Source organism: Pangasianodon hypophthalmus, chromosome 3 (assembly GCF_027358585.1).
Source record: "Pangasianodon hypophthalmus isolate fPanHyp1 chromosome 3, fPanHyp1.pri, whole genome shotgun sequence".
In the NCBI taxonomy this organism is placed as follows: domain Eukaryota; kingdom Metazoa; phylum Chordata; class Actinopteri; order Siluriformes; family Pangasiidae; genus Pangasianodon; species Pangasianodon hypophthalmus.
The window spans coordinates 10,632,647-10,649,615 of record NC_069712.1 but is presented as its reverse complement, the minus strand read 5'-3'; the positions used below and the strand labels follow the sequence as shown (position 1 = coordinate 10,649,615).

Below are 16,969 nucleotides of genomic sequence, written 5' to 3'. Positions count from 1 at the left end.
GCAAACGGGTCTCCTTAGCAAGGGCGTTGACTAGGACACACTCGCACTCACTGTCCTCAGACAGGTTCAAATGTAGAGAGAGAGATAAAAAGTATTGAACTGGTATTGAGTTTCACATGGCATTAAGTAGTCAAATCAAATTTTGTCCGAGTTTGTCACCCCCATGTTTGTCACCCCCATGTTTGTCACTCCTGTGTGGTGAATTTCTACATCCTGCTGGGACTAATTTATTTCTTGAAAGGATCAATATAAAATACAATGCAGTTCTCTCCCAGTCCATGTCTGGGCAGCTCTGCCTGTTATATGCAGCAGCAAACATCATAAATACACTAAACCCATGCACAGTTTTCTTTTGTTCACCTTATTTAGGAGCATGGGATCCCTACAGATATGGGCTATGCCGTGTCACCACACCACTCTGGTGTTTACCCTGTACACAGCCAACTCTACGAGGCCTGGAAGAACATTTGGGGGATTCAGGTGACAAGCACGGAAGAGTATCCCCACCTGAGACCAGCCCGCCATCGCAGGGGCTTCATACACAACGGCATACAGGTGAGAGACAGGCTAGATGCCTGTGAACGTCTCAACAAACCTGAAATATTGCATCATATATTTTACCAAAATCTCTTGATAGTGATTATGTAATCATAAATAGGAAAAATGTGTTTACAAACTCACTACTTTTTTCCACATTGGAGCAGTTGCTCAGTGATTACATGTTGAACCTAATTGATAAATTTTCCAATTTATTATTTATCAGCAGCAGCCAGTTTAGTAAGCAGTAAATCTAGAACAGAAATAGACCAGACTCAAGCCATTTATTCAGCTCAAGGTGAGGTAAGCACCAACTGTTCTCTGTATTTGGAGTACTTGCAACTGATAAAAATAGTAGCCTTTGGCCAATTGTTTCTGCCACCAGGCACAAGAGCGGCATACACTTTGTCAGAAATCTCTTCTCACTCATTCATTCTCTACTGCTGCCCCCATATAGTAACTAAAGGAGATACCAGTCTGAATTCAGACCACACTTACTATTGAGTGTACTGGAATAACATCAAAACCACACTGAAACCACAAAAATACAGAAATAATGAAAGTGCCTTTCTGTATTGAATACACGTACAAGTAACTTTCGTTGCCTTAATTAAACATTTATAGAGCCGCTACAGTATTCATTCTGACAAGCATGTTTTTAGCGGAAAGATATTTCTATGCATTATGGTACCTAATGCAGAATTTAATGCAGAAAGAAATCAGTTGTACACAGGATTTTACGATGCACTGTGGGAAATAATATAGTGAAATATTCAGGGAATTCAAATATAATTTCAATTCGGCCCACACAAAAAGGTAACCCCAAATAGTGTACTATATGGTGAATAGGGAGCAAGTTCAGACTTTGTGTGAGTTAAATGTTAGAAATGCAGCTACAGTTAAAGCAAATAAAATATTTGTATTAGTAAAAATTCCAGTTATCCCCCAGGCAAGTGTGATAGATGGTTAGAGCTAACCACACTTTTTTGAATCTCTTACTGCTCCTATACCCTTAAGCAAGACTACACTGCTCTCTGGGTTTTGTAATATTTCTGCTCTGCTTGCTCTCTTTTGTGTGTGTCTGTGCATCTGTGTCAGATCATTAGAGTTAGAGATGCTCAACAAATAAAGAATATTCTTACTAACGAGAGGAGGTTTCACTCTGTTTCTCTGCAGGTGTTGCCCAGGCAGACGTGTGGTCTCTTCACACACACTATCTTTTATAATGAGTACCCCGGAGGCTCTCGTGAACTGGACAAAAGCATCCGTGGAGGAGAGCTCTTCCTCACTGTTCTTCTCAACCCAGTGAGTGCTCTGTGTGTTCTTCAAAAGCACTAATGAGTCCTGCTTCTATTAGTTTCCCTGTTGCTTCTGAGTTTTGATGCCTTGAAGAAGTTACTCAAAGTTTGTACAAGTTTTATTTTACTTTTTTTTTTTCTTTTCCCCAATCTCTCCACAGATCAGCATCTTTATGACTCACCTGTCTAACTATGGAAATGACCGGCTGGGCCTATACACCTTTGAGTCTCTAGTGAAGTTTGTGCAGTGCTGGACCAACTTACGACTTCAGACTCTGCCCCCTCTGGAGCTTGCAGCAAAGTACTTCCAAATCTTTCCAGAGGAGAGGGACCCACTGTGGCAGGTGAGCCAGGCACACATTATTAATTGTTAATGCATGTTCCTGTTCTATTAGATGATTTGAAAGAGATGATTTTTTAAATCCATTTTGACATCTGTGAATGCTGTAGCTTACAGCTCATGGGTCTTATTCACAAAGGATCTTAGCTTACCGCTGTGTGGCATTAGGGTCATAACTCCATTGTTTCTCTTTAAAATCTATTCACAAAACTGCTGAGAGGAACTTTTACTAAGGAAGTCCTAAATTAGGAGGTTGCAGTCTTTGCAGTAAACAAAATCCCAATGGATAGTGTTATACAATAAAATGAAAGTGCTGCTGATTTCTTACATGAAAGCAATCGTAACTGTTCACCTGTTCAGTATATTTTTAGAAAATTGTCAGTGTAGACTATCCAAATGTACATTTAATTAGAATATGGATTATATAGTGTAGCAGAATACATACTGTGTGCATCCATGGTTTTATTTAAAATTTAAAAAAAAAAAATCTAAAAGAAGGCATGTTTGACATGTTATCATTTAAATTTTGTTTCCATGGAGCATGAAATCAACAGCATTTTTCATTTTATTTTTTATAGTGATATGACCCTGTGCAATGAGTTTACCTCTACAATATAAGACCTCTACATCACCGTTGATGTACAGTTATGAAAAGTGCAGGCATCAGTAGCAGCAGTTGATTTGTTAATAGTAGTCTGATGTAAAATACAACTCATGGATGATATTTACACTTTATTACTGAAATAGTGCCACAATTGACATGCTCCATTTTAAACCATGTTGTCGTTAAATATATCAAACACGTGAACTTTATTGTGCAGCAGCAGCAGATTAGGATTGTTTGTGAGTAAGTCGCAGTGATTTAGGAGTCTTCCCAGGGTTTTTGGAGCATTTGGCCCTGGTTTTAGTGCTAAAATTCTTTGTGAATTACTGTTAGAAAAAAGAGTCTTAATTTTATGTTTAGCATGCCTATTTAATATGCCCAGCAGTTATTTCTAAATTGACCAGTTAGGTTTAGATTCTTTGTAAATATGGCCCCAATGTTTTAGCAAACCATGAAGCACACTCTGTGCAATTTTTTTTTTTCTTCTAAATTCACTGCCCACCCTTCAATTATTTCAGAACCCCTGTCATGATAAGAGACATAAAGACATCTGGTCTAAAGAGAAGACTTGTGATCGGTTGCCCAAATTTCTTGTTATTGGCCCCCAGAAAACAGGTAAGGTGCATTAGTTATTTTATCAAGAATGTTGTTACTTAAAACTGGAACAGTACTTTAGTTGATTGTCCACAAGAGTGTCTCTTTAATTCAGAATTAAGTTTAATCAGTTTTTAAGGATTAAAGCTTTGAGCCCGCTGCCAGTTTTTCGGTGTGTGTCTGTCTCAGGAACCACAGCCTTGCACTCTTTCCTCATCCTGCACCCAGCGATCACTAGCAGCTTCCCCAGCCCTGTCACATTTGAGGAGATCCAGTTCTTCAATGGTCCCAACTACCACAATGGCATCGATTGGTATGATGCTGTTTTATCTGCTTTACATATCTCTATGCATAAAGATGACCAAATGTGGCCTGTTATATACGGAATGTCAGTAGGTCCTGAAATTACGAGTTCCAAATTACTTAAGGCATTATGTATTAAATTGTTAAGTATTAAATAAAATAATTAAATAATTTAATTATATATCTACAAACATACACATGTATATGGACAGCTGACAAATTTTTGAGGGGCCTTTTTCTGGCATGGTTTGAGAGCACTTTTCCCGTTAGACAAAAAAAAATCACTGCAAAAGTTCAATAACTTTTTCAATAACAAAGTTCTTCTGACTGATCACCTTTATCCCATGATGAAGCCAGGTTCTAACTATTGCTATAGAGTCTGGTCAGTGTGGCCACAAATCGTTTCAGAGGGAAAGACCATCTCATGTTTCCACAGAAAGGTGAAAAAGTGCTGCAATTTGGAAGCATTCACTGACGCCAAGTGCTACAAACAGAACTGTTGATCATTTAAAGAGAGGATGTGAACGTGACAAATTTTTGATTCATATCTTGTTTAAAAATTCAGTATTCTTGTTAGACCAGGATGGCACTGAAAAAGTTAGTGTTTCTTCTTGTCTTTAAGGTATGACGTCAGTGTTGTATTTGACTGTTTTTCATCACACGCAGGTACATGGACTTCTTCCCCTTCCCCTCGAATGCAAGCACAGACTTCATGTTTGAGAAAAGTGCTAACTACTTTGACACAGAGGTGGTCCCCAAGAGGGCTGCAGCATTATTGCCCAGGGCCAAGATCATCGCTGTGCTCATCAACCCAGCTGACAGAGCCTACTCCTGGTACCAGGTATAGCCCGCCCTTTCTTTCTCACAAACAGAATGTAGATGAGCTGGAAAACAGGCACATCTCCCAGACTTTGTGACCTTGAAGTTGCTTGTTTTCTCTTTAACACTGATCTGCATTACGAATATCAGTTATACCGTTTTACTGTGAGGTGTCTGTGTCATAATGTAGGGTTTGTGTTAGTCTGGAGCCAGATAGCTTGTCACTTTGTATTCAGCTTGCATTCTTCAGTGTCATGGTGTTGCGTCATACAAGTGTGCTGCACTTGTATAGCATTGTATTATTTAAGGCTCACCGCAGGGTTTTGTTTGTGTGTGTTTATAGCACCAGCGGGCTCATCAAGACCCATCTGCTATAAACTACACCTTCCATCAGGTAGTGACAGCAGGATCTTCATCCTCTAAAGAGCTCCTGGTGCTGCAGAGCCGTAGCCTCAAGCCTGGAGAGTACGCCACTCACCTGGAGCGCTGGCTACTGCACTTTCAGTACAAACAGGTGCACTGCAGCCACTAATTTTACACACACACGCACGATCTGTATTGGTGCCTGCTGTTTGGAAAGCAAGTATTTGTGCCTGCTTTCAGATATTTCAGTGTCTGTGACATTACATTACACTGACATCCAATTAGTTAGAATTAGATAGTAAATTGTGTTGTTTATTAGACAAAATGCTTTTGGCTTAGTTCTCCTCTTAAGTGAATACAAGCCTTCTATGACTTTTAGAATTATGTGTAGTCATTCAATTACAGAGGTGTAATTATCTATCTAGATAAGGCCTAGATTGTTGATGTCATTCTGTACATGGTATCGCAAAGCTTCTTGGCAACCATACAGGTGCTCCCTATTCATGCTGTAAAATGACCTTTCTATAGAAGCTAGAGGTCACAGTATATTATTGACTTAAATCATAATAATGTGATTTTATTTTTAAACCTTTAACATGAAAATATATTAGATTTCAAATAAATAAATAAATAACCTGCCCAGTAAACGACAGTTCTCAGGACTGTATGCACCTGTGGTGCTTCATGAGTACGCCCTCTGGTGGCACTCTGTCTCTTACATGTATATCTATGGTGTTAAACCTAATTTCCTAATTTCAACTGAGCACTCCAAATGGTGAACAATGACAAATATTTAAAAAATCCTAAATTGCATGGAAGTCAAATTGAGAAACCCGTTTAGTTATTTTTTAATACTTTTATTTGTGGAACATCTAAAAAAAATATAATCTAATTATAATCCCGAAGTGAAATACACAACTTAGACAAACTGTATATGCAGTTGTTTAATCACCGTGTGACCTGTATCTCCTTCTCGATGTCCACAGCTACATATAGTCGATGGAGCTATGCTGCGCTCCAATCCTGTCCTGGTGATGGAGGGCATCCAGAGGTTTCTAGGAGTCACCCCTATTTTTAACTACACCCAGGCTCTCATGTGAGTCCCCCTACCTTGCTCAGCCACACCATAAATACTGTGTGTTCAGTCCTACAGTATATGTCTACAGTAACTGTAACAGTGTTTTAATCTCTGGATGCTCATTCTGCATGTACAGGTTTGATGAGAGTAAAGGGTTCTGGTGCCAGAGGATAGAGGGAAGTCGTCCTAAGTGTCTGGGGAAGAGCAAAGGCAGGAAATATCCAGAAATGGCTCCTGAGGTACCGAAGTGTGCTATTTTTCCCTAAATGCTTAATCCTCTGTTCATCTCCCTCTAAGAATGCAGAAGGACACAGATTGTGAAATCTCCCTGATAGTGGAAGTGATTTAATCAGCCACTAAGGAAAGGTCACACTGTCAAACACTGCTCCTTTCTTTTACTTATTTTATCATATTTTGTTGTTTGAACTTTCTTTTCTTGATACTCCCTCAAAATATTGTCCTACTATAAACTTGCTTGTAATGTGCAGTTGCATTTGCATGAAAAATGTTAGTCTGTAAAAATGTGGGGAAAATTTGGGCAAATGCAATAATAAAGTAAAAGAGTGTTACACTCACATTATTTTTGAAAGCATTAAAGGGATATTTTACCTTATGTTGCAGAATGTTGCCCTGGCAAAATATATATAAATAGATGTGCATACACAAAACATTTAAAAAAAAAAAAAAAACATTTAGGAATCTACCTTCATTTAGTTGCTAGCCTCAAGATTGCTGGACATGCAAGCCACGTTTTTATTACATTATTAATTCTTACTACATTGATTCAAATCACATACTGTAGGTCTGAATCTGTTTTATAAACTTTGAAAGGCTTAGGGTTCCCCTTGCATCCTACAGATTTTTAGACTAGCTTTCCAGTCACTGAAAACATTTGGAAAATAAAAAAATTTATAAAATATCCTTGAAATTTTTGCATGGAAATAAAGCTGGACTATTAAGCTGAAGATTTTTCCTCAGCTAACATGACACTTGTGCAATAAACCTGGGGTTAGTTCTTTTCACCCCGCTTAGTAGGTTTACATGCATTTATTTATTTAGCTTTTATTTTTACAGCATAATCCAACTGAGGTAGAATCTCTTTTGAAAAGAAGACCCAACTAAGATAATGCCATTATTCAACTTCCCATAAGTTTTGAAATTGTTTATAGGCTTTGGTATTGAATTGCTCAATTGCTTTTATATTTCATCTGCTAGGTTTATTGTGTATTCTTTGGACATAACTTAATAATCATTTTAAACTTGACCAGCCATTGGTCTATAACAGTGAGTAAGCCTGTATACTTCATTTATAATATTCTGGTAAAACCTGTCATCTGTTTTTAATCTGCCAGTTGAGGAACGGTTTGTGTGTGTTTCAGTCAGTGTTTGAGACTTTATGGGCAAGGATGATCATCCATGAGCGACAGTTGCCATGTATGGTTCTTAATGATTAATGATTTTTTTAGGAAATAAAAAAAGAGTTGGAACCCTAACGATACATGCTTGTTTTGTGTGTTGTGACAGACGCGTGCTTTTCTGACGGAGTATTACCGGGAGCATAACGTGGAGCTACTACGGCTGCTGAACCGACTTGGCCTGACACCTCCCTCCTGGCTTAGAGAGGAGTTACAGAGCAGTAGCTGGAGCTGAGAGAATCCTGCTGTACCCAAACACACTCAACACATAGGAGCCTGAGGACCGACAGAGGCATACACTCAGGGCTGAGTCAAACCCTGCTACTCCTCGCAACACTAAAGGGACAACCACACTGTAGTGACTGAGCTGCAGTGTGTGATCATGGCTACAGAGGGAATACGTGGACTGCTACAATTAGCCCGTCCCCTAGGCATGATGGTAACACATGGTATTATTGGTCCTGTTGGACTTGGAAAGATGAGGGAGAATGCTGGTAATTTTTCACTCTGTGGATGCAGCTTTGTTTTTACTAAATCCAGACCTTTCTCACCAGGAGTTGGGTACACCAAAAGTGTGGAACGCATGAATGAACTCGTGAATTATCCGTGCTCACACTAGCCTTGCTCATCTCTTCAGAGGAATGATTGTAAAACATTGTACATTTTAAAGTGCTGTATATTTTGGGTCTGATTGGGTCTGATGGGATCCTGATGGAATGAACATGATCTCAGCCATGATGTTAGTGTACAAGACAGAGCTCAGTTTAAGCAGGGCATGTAGAAAGCGCCAGTCTGCAGCCCGTCTCTTCTCCTCATACACAGACTATGCACAGTGAGGCATTTGCAACTTATGCAAGAAGTTGATGTAAGGTCTAGTGTCCCATCATAATGTTGACAAAAGTGTCTGTCTAAAGTGAATTATGAGCTCTCGGCAAATCCCCACACATATTTTAAACATGCACTTTTTTTTTTTTTGAATAAAAACCCTCCAAATCTACACTATGTGACCAGGTGCAGTGTGCCTCATGCAAATGTCAAGTCTTTCCTGTTCTGTCTAAGGAGCTCTGAGTGCAGAGAGAGGAGAAGGGCTGCATTATGAACCTGTGGTATGCCCTGCAAACATGAGTTACTGTCTACTTTTATTTTTTATTTTGTAAAAAAAAAAAACTTTTAAAACACCCAACACTGTATCGTCTCTAATAAACTCTTAGAGAAGTTGGAAAAGCATCTGTTCATTTTTTATGCTCGCTCTATATCTACTGCATTAACTCAGACTGAATGATGTGATGTGGGGAAAAACTGTTGGGAAAGGCACTACTTGCTGCAGTATGGTGATACTGACACACTGGCCAATGCTGGTTTTTAACTTGTCTGCTGAGATGAGGCCTGTAGTCCTACAGTCAATCATTATTTCAGTTGCAAAACCAGTGCATGTACTGTGGATTACATGTCAGTACTTAGGAAATGTCATGTTGCGTGGTGAAAATTCAGGCTGTCATGATATATATTAACTGTTCGCTTAAGGTAGCTGTTGATCAATTTTAGCATCCTCCTCTTCTTTTAAACTACAACTTCTTCTCATATCCGTATGGGATTCCTCCAGGTTCTCCAGAGTCCTCCAACCTCCCAAAAGTATGCCAATAGGTGTGAATGTGTGTGTAAATGTGTGTATGATGCCCAGAGATGGACTGCAGTCCCATTTAGGTGTCCCCACATCGTGCCCAGTGTTCCTGGGATAGTCTCCAGATCCTCTGTGACCCTGACCAGCATAAAGCGACTGCTGAAGATGAAGTAATGAATTAATGCATTTATGTTGACTATAGAGTTACACGAAAACAAATTTTAATGTGTAAAAATACATGTCTAAGAAGGAATGTTTTTATAATTTGGTATTGAGTTGGCTTCTTTTTTTTTTTGTTTGTTTTGTTTTGTTTTGTTTTGTTTAACTGGGTATTATTTGGCTTGTAATTTATATTGTATTGCCTTCTCTCTCCACATAGTGGCACTGCAGGCTTACACAGAGCTCATGCTGACACCCATATTTTATGCGTCTCCAGTGTCTCCTGTGAGCTCTTTCGGACGAACTCCTTACTCTGACATGGAAGCCACTCAATAATGCTTTATTGCTTTCACTGAGTGTCTGATGACTGAATAATTCCCAGCACTACTCTGTTCATGTGACTGGTTCTATAGCCATTGCTGTGACAGAGATGGATATCTGCTCTTGTGCTGAAGAGAGACTCAGCAGCCGAGTTATTGCTTCTTGGAATGTAAGCTTCCACTGGGGACGATTGTAAACCCTTAAATTCTGTCATATCTCACAGTGCTGTCCACTTGGTTACATCTTGCTGTCAGATTCCTAATAGACTCCTATTTGGTTTTACTGTACAGGGAAGGCGTATACTGCGTTTTAGAGGGAGAGTTTGCTTGCTTTAAGGTGGTATGATAGGTTTGTTGCTCACTAGGAGAGAGGTAAATTAGCTGATATGTGCTTTGACTCACAGAAGACTGATGTCACTTTCTATCAGCCTCCTTTAGATCTCATCTCAATATAAATATAAATCACTGTCTGCTTCTATGAAACCCAATTTAGACAGCCTTCCACAAAATGCTTAATGTGAATGTGTTCATGTTTGTTTCTTTTTTCTGTCTCACCTCCTCTGCTTATTTCCTTCTTAATCCTCTCCTCCTTCTGTCCCTCTTCCATTTTCTCTGGCAGCTTTGGAATGGCTGGCTGAGTTTGCCATCTACTTTAGGCTAATGCAGGAAATGGACTCGTTTTTTTGTTGCATCGATTTCCTCTTGACACCATGGGGGAAAGCTGAGGTACGGTCGATAGCCCCTCTGATGGCCTCTCACACACCGGATGTGCAGCATTTCTCTCACAGGTGGGGTTTCACATTACACTGTTTGTCTGGAGTTTTGCTTTACAGCACTTAAACCCCACATCAATAGAATTATAGCAATAATCCATGGTTATGGCCGTTTAGTGCCGCTGAAACATGTATTTCAGCCGTCACCAGCCCTGTAACTGTGTTACGTCCGCTGATGATTTATGATGTTTAGCCTCTGCTGTCACTGGTTCTCTTGTACAGCAGAGGTCTGTAAAGTTCATCAGTACCAGCTCCTGTTTTGTCTGAGTGAATGGCATAGTGCTGCAGATCATTTCTACCATCTTTAGCTAAACAGAGATAATAAACAGCTTTTTCCAATTCTGCTTGAATTGTTAAGATCAGTGTCAGCTGATTGAAAATAGAAAAAATGGTATTGAATGCCATAAAGGAAAAAAAAAAGTAGGTTCTCTCCAGTCTAGATCACTTCTGATGTCCGGTCCAGTGGCTGGGAATAAAGATGAACAAAGACATATTGAGGTTAGAGATCCTCTACTGCACATTTATAAATGCACCAATAAAATGCCAGCAGCATAATGGCATATGGATAAATGAGATTGCTATTGAAAGAGAATTCTTGCTGCGTCATTTTAAAATTCTCTTAGAATTTCCCAAAGCCTATCTGAATGATCTTTTCTTTTTTCTAAATCCAGGGACTTTCTTTCATGACTTTCCTAATAAAAGCCTTTAAGATGTATGGTGATCCACACTCTGTGATTATTCATGATTGTTAAAACCATGCATAGTATGAATTTCAGAAAAATTCATTTTTGTTTTCAAAAAAAAAAAAACATGGCCAGAAATTCCTTGTTGACGAAAGAGGTCAGAGGAGAATGGCCAGACAGGTTCTAGCTGACAGGAAGGCTACAGTATCTCAGATAACCACTATTTACAAACGTAGTGAGCAGAAAGGCATGTTAGAGCACATATGTCTAATCTTGAGGCAGATGGGCTACAACCACAGAAGCCCACATCAAGTTCCACTCCTGTCAGCCAAAAACAGGAATCTGAGGCTCCCTGAAAACCTATGTTTTCCTCCAGTATTCATCTGTCCAGTTTTAATCAGCCACTTTTCGGCCGTTGAGCTTATTAACCCTCAACTGCGCAGATGTCTGTCTGGCTTGTATTCTACTTTATTTGAGAGTTCCTGTGGATAAAAGTGTCTGCTGAATAAGTTTATGTAAATAAAAATTACACTATATATATATTTTTAGGTCCTCTCGGACACTTTTCCTTTCCCTGTTCTTGACTTAATCTTTCCATCATATTGGATGATATTTATTGTCTCATCTTTCCATAATCTATGGTTACGAACAATAGACTGTTACCAAGACTTTGAGTTTATGCATATTGGACAGAGATACAGAGGCTTGGAGTTCCAGTCTACATTAACAACGTGTATAAGAGCCATAAAATATCCAATTGGAAATCCTCTCTTCCTTAGATTTTGTTCTGGGAAATTTTTGAGCTGAAACCTTTCAGCTGATCCATATCACATTAAACATCTGGACTGATAGTGTTTTCACTGAATATTGCATAACAACACGTCAAGTGTTTGTTCCGTGTACAATGCATCTGTTGAATATCGCCCACTTGCAAAAGTTAGAACATTAGAGGTTGGGAAACAGTAGCTTTGTTTGTCTCTTACCTGTGGCATGTATACATTGCCTCTGCAAATTATTCAGTGTGTGTGGCCCTGTCTGGTTGTTTGCCCTGTTCCTGTCTGCCCTATGTCGAGGCGCCTGGTGTGTGTGAGGAATGTAGCAGGCTGCTGTTAGAGAGAGCTCGTTTCTGCTCGGATGTCTGTAAGCGTTGATTCAGTCAGAGTCAGTGTTGATTTCGCTTCATTCAGATAGTGTTAGAGAGACAAATCTGCTTTGGGAATTATGGGCTTTAATTGCTCACTTGGGATATTTATTTGGACATATTCAGATATTATGACCAGATAGAATCTGATTTCACTGTATTTTTTTCTGTCAGATGGAAGGGTATTCTAACCACAGTGGCACAGAGGTAGACAGGATTGCCTGATCTGGATATGACTGTGGTCTGGAACTGGGGTTTGCCCACTTTCTGGGTGGCACTCAGCTGCCTCTCATGCTTGAGACTGGCACTGCCACTCAGTGGAGAGCGCAAGATCTACCCAAAACCACCTACCATGGGTAAAGTCCCTCCACACATCATCTTTGTGATGGTGGACGATCAGGGCTACAATGATGTGGGCTACCATGGCTCGGACATCCACACGCCGGTACTGGACCAGCTGGCTGCTGAAGGGGTGAAGCTGGAGAACTACTATGTCCAGCCAATCTGCTCACCCTCTCGTAGTCAGCTCATGACCGGACGGTGAGTACAGTCCTGCATATACAACCTGCGTCCATTTGGTTATTAGTTAAATCTCTGCACAAATGTCATTAGACCTGAAGTTTATGCACTTGAGTCATAGTCTGTATATTTTCATATATAGTTTTACAAAGCTGAATCATCTTTCTCACCTTGGGCTGATATATGAGATGCTTTGATTCATTATTTGATTTTTTTATTTTTATTTTTTAAAAAATGGCAGAATAAGCAAAGCAATTACAGCTTCAGGGACAATATTAAGTTACCACAAAGCAGCAGGAACTCCCACTCTTTGCAGGAGATGGCATATTGCATTATATAGTCATCATATAAAAAAAGTCCTCTTGCAAGTGCGCCAGTCTCATTAAACACTCCCCTGTGGCAGGTATCAAATTCACACTGGCCTTCAGCACTCCATCATTCGCTCACGTCAGCCCCTGTGTCTGCCCCTCGACATGGCCACACTTCCCGAAAGGCTGCGTCAGGCCGGCTACAGCACCCACATGGTGGGAAAGTGGCACCTGGGCTTCTGCCGGCCTGAGTGTCTGCCCACTAGCCGAGGCTTTCAGAGCTTTCTGGGTTCACTGACTGGTAGTGGAGACCATTTTAACTTCCAGAGCTGTGACGGAGCAGAGACTTGTGGCTTTGACCTGCACGATGGTGAACGACCGGCCTGGGAGTTGAGTGGGAACTACTCCACATGGCTGTATGCACAGAGGTGACACTCAGCACTTCATCTGACTTGTTTGATAATTTATGTAGTTATAATTGTCAGTGATTTGTCTTTAAAGAATCGTTTGCTAGTTGTATTATCTTGTAATAGTAATTCATAGTGATTGGACTTGTGGTATAGTCTTATAGACAATGAAGGCACTGAAATGAGTTGCAGACTTTCGTCAATATTATATTTTTGGCTTATGACTACAAGTGTCAAGAATAGCACTATACTATACTACACTAATCCTACAGGAGAACAAGATCTCAAATGCCCATTGTCCCAATGTTTCCTTTTCATTAATATATTGAAAATGTACAAAATGGATAACTGTATAAAAGATTTTGGCAACAATTTGATCAACATGTTTACATCTACTTGCATAATCTGCTAATGGGAAAACTGAGTGTACATGACTCACCCAATAATCAGGTTTCTTTCTAAATATGATCCTCAACTGTTGCTTTGCAGCTTGCTAATAACCCCACAGAAGAAGAAAGAACATGATATTAACTTCTAACCTAATTTAAATCATGGACTTGCTTTACTGGCAAAAACACTCGGGAGTTTGCTTTTTGAAATTCAATTTCTGCTTTAATTTGATATAATAGTGAATAATCTACTAACTGGTCAAATCCAATAATTGTATTATTAGTGTCCATATGCTCAGAATGTTTTTTTGTATGTTATGATTTTAAAAGTGTGAGGTATCTCTTTAACCATTTGCTAATTTGAACACTTCTCAGGGTGAAAACAATCTTGCGGACTCATGACCAGCAGAAGCCTCTGTTCCTGTACGTGGCACTCCAGGCTGCTCACACTCCTTTACAGGCTCCTGCTCATCTCCTCCAGCGTTATGCTTCTCTTGGGAATCAGCCACGGCGCCATTACGCCGCCATGCTAAGTGGTGTGGATGAGGCTGTGGGCGAGATTGTGGCGGAGATGCGTAATCGAGGGTACTACCGTAACTCCGTGCTCATCTACTCTTCAGATAACGGAGGCCAGCCTCTGTCGGGGGGCTGCAACTGGCCCCTCCGTGGAGGGAAAGGCTCATACTGGGAGGGGGGAGTGCGAGCGGTGGGCTTTGTTCACAGCCCTCTGCTGAAGATGAAGAGGAAGATCAGTCGTGCTTTAATACATGTCTCAGATTGGTACCCGACCTTGCTGTATCTGGCAGGATCTCCTGAGCCAGACCCTCAGCACTTAGATGGGTGTAATGTTTGGGGGGCCATCAGTCAGGGCCTACCTAGCCCTCGTACTGAAATCTTGTTTAACATCGACCCTGTTTCGCGGCGACATGGAGAGCATGATCGCAGGCTGTTGACGGAAAACGGCTTTGGGATGTGGGACACAGGAGTGCGTGCAGCAATTCGAGTGGGTGACTGGAAGCTCCTGACAGGGAACGTGGGAGATGGAGACTGGTTCCCCCCACAGATCCTGCCTGGAGCTCCACAGCAGTGGCAGGACATGGAAAAGAGACAGGATCAGCGTGGGAAGTCTGTGTGGCTCTTCAACATCAGCGCTGACCCTTTTGAGAGGCATGATCTGACACAAGCTAGGCCTGAGGTGGTAAAGCTTCTGCTGTCAAGGATTGCTGACTATAACCGCACTGCTGTGCCTCCAAAAAACCCACCAGATGATCCAATGGCTGACCCCCAGCTCCATGGAGGCGTCTGGATGCCATGGCTGGCAAAGAAAGAAGGAGAGGGTGCAGACAGAAGAGGAGCGACAGATAGACGCAATTGGAAGCTTAGATTCAAAACCTGCAAAGTGTGCAAACTGAGAGCTCTGTTTAGAAAGGTGGGCACACGCCTACAAAGAGAGGCTTTGTACTTCTAGTCAAAAATTGATAGCTGGCTCTTGCTTGGCCACTGTTTTTTCCAGTCACTGATGAAGGGCAGTGTATGTGTGTACCTAGTTCATAGGGATGTGTAAGAGTCTGTTCATGACTTGATGGCTCATCCTCCTGCTGCCTGAAGTACATAGTCAGATCTAACATTAGAAAACCTGAAGGATGTATATTTTTAAATGGTAGACATTAGACATGATATTAGCAAGCTAGGAGGATGTTTATTTTTCTCTTTTTTGTGATGATGTGGCTGACTTGACCACTTTGGCTTTGGTTCATTTCGTGAGGGGTTTGCACAGTTAAAGGATGCACAAGCGATCCTGCCTTGAGCTGAGATTTGGGATGAAGCCCACATTAAACCTGACAAGTCAAACACAAGCCTCTCATACACACGGAGGAAGTTATGGCAGACTACTGGAGGCCCTGTCATTATTTTTTATTTCTGAAAAACATTTTTTCCGATTAAGAAGTAGTATTTCTTCAGGAAAAAAAAGCAGTTAGTGGAATGCTTGGATAGAGAAAGTCCAAAAACATCACAAGTCTTTTCCTAAAGTTTTCTCTCCCACACTTTACATGCCTCAGCACTCAGCACTCCTCCTCACGCCTCTCTAATTCACCCTCCTTTTCTTTTGCTGTCTCTGACTGTAGGCTGATAAAGCCTACCTTAGCTGGAATAATGTAGAGCCTATTGACTTTTTCTCCACTATCATCACCTTTTTCTTTTGGTTGTGTGTGTAGATCAGGTCAGAGAATGAGACATGCGCTGTGCTCTGTTACACAACAATGAGAGAAGAGGAGGAGGATGGTGAAGATCTCCCTGGAGTAAAGATGCTGTATGGCTACATATGAAACAGTTGTGGAGCTTGTACTTATAACTACATCTAAATCATGAGCCATATTTATACAGTTTGTGTATATCCATTTCATGTTGAATTTAGGCATTGCCTCTTATAAAACAAAATATTGGTATATTTTATGCATCTGGTTCTAACAATTCCATTTCTGGGAACGTGAATTCCTCAAAACGTAAATGTAGTTCAAATAACAACGCAATTGGAAATATTCAGTATTTGAAAAATACTGAGTACAATATATGAAAAGCACACATCTGTAAGGGTGTGTTAGTGATGGGACGCAGTCCTGTGTGGTGATGACACGATCCTGCAGGGAGAAGACCAGGTCATGGTGCTGTAAACTGTACAGCTGGCCAGTCTCCAGGCTGTCACCTTCCCTGACCTCATCACGAGTCCGTCATTAAATCTAATCAGTCATGGAGCAATGATGTAGAACTTTCCCTTCAGACACTGGCATTTTCTTCTCTGGAATGGGATTATGATCCCAAAAATAAGGTGATGAATAACAATGTGATTACTAAAAATGGTACATAGATGGATGGAGACATTTTTAAAAACTATATAATGATACTCGAGGCTCAATAATCAATTATTATTCCATCAGCGTTTTTTTTTAATTTGGCAAATAAAACCTTTTTTGTCAAATGTATATTTTTAAATAATAAAACTTTCTTTCAGAATTGTGGCAAAGTTGACCATCTTAAAAGGTATTCTGAGAAAAGGTCTAAAAATGAAAATGCTAAAGACAGAAAGGGTTTCTTATTCTTTAATGTTTAGACTAATTCATACATTTACTGCAGCCTATTTTTAACCATTTAATGTGGACAATTATACTAAATGACAGGTTTGTATTTTACAATATGTCAAACCTTTCATAAAAATGATCAAACATGCTTGTAAAAACATTATGTACAATAATACACATTTTCCACTCAAACAGTACTGTAGGAGAAACAGTTTCTTTGT

The 16,969-nt window shown here is 40.3% G+C and overlaps 2 protein-coding genes across 18 annotated transcripts in view; both read left to right on the top strand.

The window, feature by feature from the left end:
* ndst2a (N-deacetylase/N-sulfotransferase (heparan glucosaminyl) 2a) overlaps window positions 1–8,326 on the top strand; it is a 116,060-nt gene extending 107,734 nt beyond the window's left edge. For all 17 annotated transcript variants that reach the window (XM_034302807.2, XM_034302805.2, XM_053232953.1 and 14 more), the window contains 10 exons: window positions 370–555; window positions 1,714–1,842; window positions 1,997–2,179; window positions 3,298–3,394; window positions 3,563–3,686; window positions 4,343–4,517; window positions 4,839–5,009; window positions 5,845–5,954; window positions 6,073–6,175; window positions 7,461–8,326. In XM_034302807.2, the coding sequence (XP_034158698.2) occupies window positions 370–555; window positions 1,714–1,842; window positions 1,997–2,179; window positions 3,298–3,394; window positions 3,563–3,686; window positions 4,343–4,517; window positions 4,839–5,009; window positions 5,845–5,954; window positions 6,073–6,175; window positions 7,461–7,586 (1,404 nt within the window). In that variant the 3' untranslated portion in view covers window positions 7,587–8,326. The remainder of the gene's footprint in view (window positions 1–369; window positions 556–1,713; window positions 1,843–1,996; window positions 2,180–3,297; window positions 3,395–3,562; window positions 3,687–4,342; window positions 4,518–4,838; window positions 5,010–5,844; window positions 5,955–6,072; window positions 6,176–7,460) is intronic.
* Window positions 8,327–9,066: 740 nt separating this feature from the next.
* si:dkey-174i8.1 (arylsulfatase I) lies at window positions 9,067–16,941 on the top strand. The gene is made up of 5 exons (XM_026934574.3): window positions 9,067–10,239; window positions 12,223–12,588; window positions 12,971–13,303; window positions 14,047–15,100; window positions 15,888–16,941. Exons 2-5 carry the CDS (start codon window positions 12,281–12,283, stop codon window positions 15,996–15,998), a joined length of 1,806 nt encoding a protein of 601 aa, XP_026790375.3. The 5' UTR covers window positions 9,067–10,239; window positions 12,223–12,280; the 3' UTR covers window positions 15,999–16,941.
* The last annotated feature ends 28 nt before the right edge of the window (window positions 16,942–16,969 follow it).